Below are 6,000 nucleotides of genomic sequence, written 5' to 3' on the forward strand. Positions count from 1 at the left end.
ATCATACAGACCCTGAAGATGCATTCTGCTGAAAGCGAAACGCGTCGGAATAAAGTGTAAAATACTTCGCCATGTTTGTTCCTGCTCCTACTCCCTGTGCATTATATATATATATATATATATATATATATATATATATATATATATATATATTTTATTATATATATATATATATATAATATATATATATATATATATAACCACAACCATTATTCTACTGTGTTTATCGTTGTCTCTAAACTATAGGTCTAGGTTCACATTCTGGCCAGGCTAGAAGCACTTGTCTGCTATAATTCCCGTTGGCTGCAAGTTATTCCCAAGGTACTAAAGTCTGTAAACCTTTCAACATTTTCCATTCAAAACAAAACGCGTTAACATGAGCTACCACAAATAACTCGATTGAGTTCAGAAATCTAAAACGAAAACCGTAGTCTTCAAAAATCATTTTCACGTCAGACACTGACAAACAGAAATCGTGGGCCCTAAAACTTTTAAGCTGAGTAAGGCTGAGAGTTTTATCTTTTGGGGGGAAAACTTTGTCGGAACTTCTTATTTTACTCTCTACTGTCACCGTGAGAGAGGAAAAAGCACCTGTTTGCCTTCGTCATTATAAATCACTAAAATGAAAGTTTTAGTTTTGCTGATACAGTGAAATATCACGAGAGAAAATGCATTATTTCGGTGTTAATAACCATCTTAGCATTTTTCATATTTCATACAAGGATTCAAGGAAATATATGCTTGGACATATATATAAAGGAGACAGCCGTGCGAATATATCGTTTCTATTATGTAGGAAATTGTATGTAATGCAGTACATGGGAGATAATTTGAGTAATTAACCGAGATAATGGCAAATTCACCGTCATTTGTCTATATTTCTCCTTTAATCCCCGTAAGTCTGGTACCAAACACGGAGTCCCGCCATGTTTAGCACCAACCACTCGGGGGATCATAAACAAAAGACGGCCAAATTCTCGTGATCTCGTGAATTTTCTCAGATTATCTCACCTGTACTGCCTTATATACACCTTTTTCCACATTGTTTAGACACAAATTATATTACTAAAAGGATACCTTCGTCCGGCCTTTTCCCTTTACGCTCACCCATGGTATATACTCGACAAACCCCTCCTGGTAGGTATGGCCTAACTTCACACAAGTCAACCAATTAGCAAGACATTTCATGCGTATTTCCACAGAATTGGGTGCATTGATCGTTAATACTCTCATCCGTATTTTTCAATCGTCCTTTCTTTGAATAAAAGCCCAATTACTGGCGAACTTCGATGTTTAATAAGGCAGGTTAACAGCTTCGGCGATTCTGTGGTTTATGGCGCCATTTGCAGTATGCCGCTGAGACTGACACTCTGACAGACACTGTCAGTCTGTCACTGTAGTCACGTGACCTCATCAGTGACAAGTTTATATTTTGGTGTGTCAAGTGTTTACGCGCGTTTGTGCTCGTCGGGTAATTATTTGCGACTCGAAATTGGACGAGGCATCGTGGACCTGATTCACGTAAGTTGAACATTTAATTTAAGGGTAATATTTTTGCGCATTAGTCACGTGACGTCGTTTTAATGTGATGCACACTAAGCCCGGGTAGGCTTCACTACCCTGGTGTCATAGGCCTAGACTAGTGTTAGCATTTATTTCACGTAATGTGCTTAATCAGGCTTCATGTTTTCAGGTATTTTGATGATTTACAGATGATGATAATATTAGGCTTAGGCTAGTAGATTTAGGAAGATTTTCAAGCCGCCATTTACAACCTCAACAGATTGTGTAGTTACGCTCGGTGAATGGTTCAAAATCATTGGCCTTTGAGCTTTCCCTTAGCCCTACGTTCATTAATTTGTCGCACTTCGAAGTTGTAAATCAAGCTGATCACTTGAGTTGTGACGATTTCCTGATATGTAGCGCGTAAATTAAGAAACTTAGGCTAGCCCATGTTATAGTTTCTATAGGCCTAGGTCTAGCTGTTGGGAAGCCTTGCAGATAATGTGCATTGGTACGACTTAATAGATAATACTACCTCGCCATTTTATATGATACTACATTGACATATTTACTTAAGTATAATGAATCATACGATAAACCTTATGGAAACTAGCTACATAGGGCAGGTTAGTTTAAGGTCGAGCTACCCTAGCAACCGAGGAATAGAGCCATAGGCAAGAAATAACAAATGACATTCTGATGCACGAAACCTACTAGTATCTTTCAGATGCGAATGGAGTAAAATGAACATACATTTTTATCATGAATATAAAAATAATACAAATAATAGCCTACCACGTTCGGCATTCATCTGTACAAAAAGGGGTGCCGGGCAGATTTCCTTCTTGTTTAAACACCCTATTATCTTGATTAACAAACACCAGTAGATAGCTATATAACGTTGCAAGTAATGAAACCGTTAAATGTAAGGATGGCATAACTTATTGTTCAAGGAGACTGAGTTTTGACTTGTGACGTGAGGAGGAGTGACGGAGGGGTTGGTGTTGACCGTCAAATGGTTGCTAAATAGTAATTTTCGCGTATATCACAAGCATTTTTATAAATTCTAACGAAACATTGCCACGGTTATTTGGTTCATAAGCGTTTCAGTTTTCTTTCGTTCTTTGGCTTCTCGCTGTTTAAGGATGGCTCATTCTCTTATAAAGTATATAAGATTATTCACGCATTTCACTCGTTTTGAGGCTCTTGATCTTCTTAAATAGTTTTAGCGTTCATGATTTAAAGCACAATTGCCCCTGAAATGACTTTATTCTATGAAGCATTTTCACCTAGATTCCTAATTTCGGCTAGCCACGTTCAGATTTTCCCGTTACACTGTAGTACCTTTCATTTTTATTGAACAGCATTGTGGTAAAATAAAGGCAAGTTACAGCACTATGAAAACACAACATACACTACATATCGTTTCCACAATAACCGGATATATAAACCAGTTCAGTTTGCCTATATGTGGGATTATTAGTGATCATTAGCTAACGCTGGTACTCGCTTAATTGCAAAAGCTTTCATCAGCTTACCTACGTAGGCGGAAAACGGCTGAATAGAAGTTACCGTACCAGGCCAGGCACGCATATAAATCAACTACTCTGTTTGTAGCGTGTTGTTTAACAGAGGATATTTTTCTTGCTTGTTGTGCCTTAAATGATAACTTATAGAAGTTTGATGTAGATTGGATTTCATCTCATATGGAAAAAGATTGCAAAGATCGAACTCTAATATATACATATATGTATTTATTTAATATATAATACATACATACATACACACACACACACACACACACACACACACACACACACACACACATATATATATATGAAATATAATTTCAGTATATGATATATATATATATATATATATATATATATATATATATATTTATATATATATTTATATATTTATATGCGCACGCGTGTGCATTTGACGGAAATAATTGTGAAAGTTGAATGTGAATGAAACCTATAGAAATGAGGTGATTGCATAAGAAGCATTGAAAAAAGATACTTATGTTAAAAGGGTTAGTGCAGATCACAGGGGGCCAGAGTATCTTAAAATTGTTCGGCCATGTGAAAAGAATGGAAGATGATAGACTGGAGAAGAGTTTAGGAGGAATGAGAGGAAGATTTATTATGGGATAGGCCTATGGTGTAGCAAAGGAACTACAAAAGAAGGGGCTTCAGTTTATAGGTAGCAACAGTGTGTGTGCAAGATAGACCTATCGTGTAGCAAAGGGACTAGAAAGAAGGGGGACTGAACTTGCAGCAAGCAGAAGTGTGTGCAAGTTAGAATTATGGGGTAGCCAAGGTACGGGAAGGGAGGGGCCTGAACTTGCAGCAAGCAGAAGTGTGTGCAAGATAGACCTATGGTGTAGTCAATATACTGGAAAGGAGGGCCTGAACTTGCAGCAAGCAGAAATGCGTGCAAGATAAAGGTAAACTGGTGAAGTGTGTTTTGGCTGTAGGTGAGCCATCTTTGTAAGTGAATGAAGCCACTATGTTGTGAAAGTTCGCAGCACACAACCCTCATCCACTATTTACCAGCTCAAGTGTGAATATGGCAGTGATAGTTGTCGTTGCTTTCCTTGAGGACTAACCACTTATTTGGGGGAAACGACTTCATTTTGAATGAGAGAGAAAGAAAGAAAGAACAAGTATATATACCATAGTGTGTGCGCGGCTTCCAGTAAAGCTTTACTCTCGAACATTTGGCAAAACTGCTTCGACAACACGCCAATTGTGGCAGTGGATGTTGTTCATTAAGGGAACGATATGTACTTCCCCTTCTAAAACTCCGAGTCATAATGGAGGAAAATTGGGCGGTCGTCGGCTGGTGTTTTATAAACTTAATTTCGGTCGTTTGTGGATACATGGGAATAGCAGTGAAAGGATACACACGGGGAGCTTTACAGGACACATAAAGAGACGTTGAGTTTTATATTGGAAGTTTCTTGGTTATAAAACTAACCTTTAATTTGGTGTTAGTTTGTTCGTTATTGTTTTTTTCCTGCTAATTGAATGGTAAATGGAGTGGTAAAAGATAAAAAGGGTTTGAATGTGTGTGTGTGTGTGTGTGTGAGAGAGAGAGAGAGAGAGAGAGAGAGAGAGAGAGAGAGAGAGAGAATATTTAAAATCAAGGGTAGGAAAAATTTGGAGTGACAAGAGCGCAGACTGCAGAAGTCAATTATCTGTGCTGGGAGAGAGAGAGAGAGAGATCTAATATTTAAAATCATGTTGAGGGAGAACTTTGAGTGCAAGGAGCACAGACTGCAGAAGTGAATTTTACATGCTGAGAGAGAGAGAGAGAGAGAGAGAGAGAGAGAGAGAGAGAGAGAGAGAGAAATTTCCTATGCAGATTGGATCTGTAAGCAAGGTCATTCCATTTATTTCTTGATGTTGCTGTGAATAGTGGAAGGCGAAATCTGATCACGGTTTCTAAATGGGGAGGAGAATATTGTGGATGTTTGCTGGACTGGAACGGATTGAGGGAGCCAGTTTAAAGAAAATGACGATAACCGAATTAAAGACAATAATAGGGATAAAATAGTTTTAATGTCATTTGTTTCATTGGGTCAGCTCTTTATCGTTCATTTTTTATTTAACCAGAAATTAGATTTATATAATTACGTTGTTTCCCAGATGAAGTGTTTTTGATTTGGTTTTATATTTGACCAGAAATTCGGTGTATTTATTGTAGAAACTGTTTTATTATTTGGCTTTGCATCTAATCGGAAATTAGGGGTTTCATAATAACCTTCAACCATGAGTAAATATTTCATTTTTTTTCATTATTCAGTGTTTTTCCTTATTTTGACAACTTTCTACTTACTTTTTTGAACTTAACCAGAACCTAGGTTTATTTCATAATGACCTTCAACTAGGAGTAATTTAGTCTTTTTTTTATTATTATTATTTTTATATATTCAGTGTTTTTCCTTATTTTGACAAGAACTTTCTACTTACTCTATTGTACTTAATCAGAAACTAGGTTTATTTCATAATAACCTTCAACCAGGAGTAATATTAGTCTCTTTTATTATTATTATTTAAATAAATATTTTGAGCAAAACGTTCTAAAGTTTCTATACTTACTTCGTTATGTGCGTGTTCTGGACAACCTCGGCGGCCCCAACCATATAAGCCCAGGTCATGGAGAGAAATGTGACAATTAAGATTGTCCATCCCACCTTGATGTACCACATCTGCAAAAGAAGGATAAGAAAAGCATTAGTTTTGAGGTCTGGACTGATACGGAGATTTAGATATTAGTCTAGTTTACAGATAGAAGAAACATTAGTATTGGGATTGGTTTGACACGAAGACTTAGGTATTGAATGGAGATCTAAATTGATTTTGGCAATGTTTTCGGCGCGTTTTCTCTTAGCTTTTGGTAATTTAGCAGGCAAATGAAAATGATAGTTGTGTTTTTCATAGCTTTTAAATATATATTTGCTAGATGAAATAAACGTTTTTCCTGTGT

At 36.8% G+C, this 6,000-nt stretch overlaps 1 protein-coding gene across 1 annotated transcript in view; it reads right to left on the minus strand.

Moving 5' to 3' along the window:
• Positions 1-5,746, minus strand: part of LOC135223806 (chaoptin-like) — a 79,082-nt gene extending 73,336 nt beyond the window's left edge. Inside the window, exon 1 of the mRNA XM_064262630.1 lies at positions 5,613-5,746. Within this exon, the coding sequence (XP_064118700.1) occupies positions 5,613-5,722 (110 nt within the window). The 5' untranslated portion in view covers positions 5,723-5,746. The remainder of the gene's footprint in view (positions 1-5,612) is intronic.
• Between the last annotated feature and the right edge of the window lie 254 nt (positions 5,747-6,000).

This window comes from Macrobrachium nipponense, chromosome 10 (assembly GCF_015104395.2).
Source record: "Macrobrachium nipponense isolate FS-2020 chromosome 10, ASM1510439v2, whole genome shotgun sequence".
NCBI classification, from domain to species: domain Eukaryota; kingdom Metazoa; phylum Arthropoda; class Malacostraca; order Decapoda; family Palaemonidae; genus Macrobrachium; species Macrobrachium nipponense.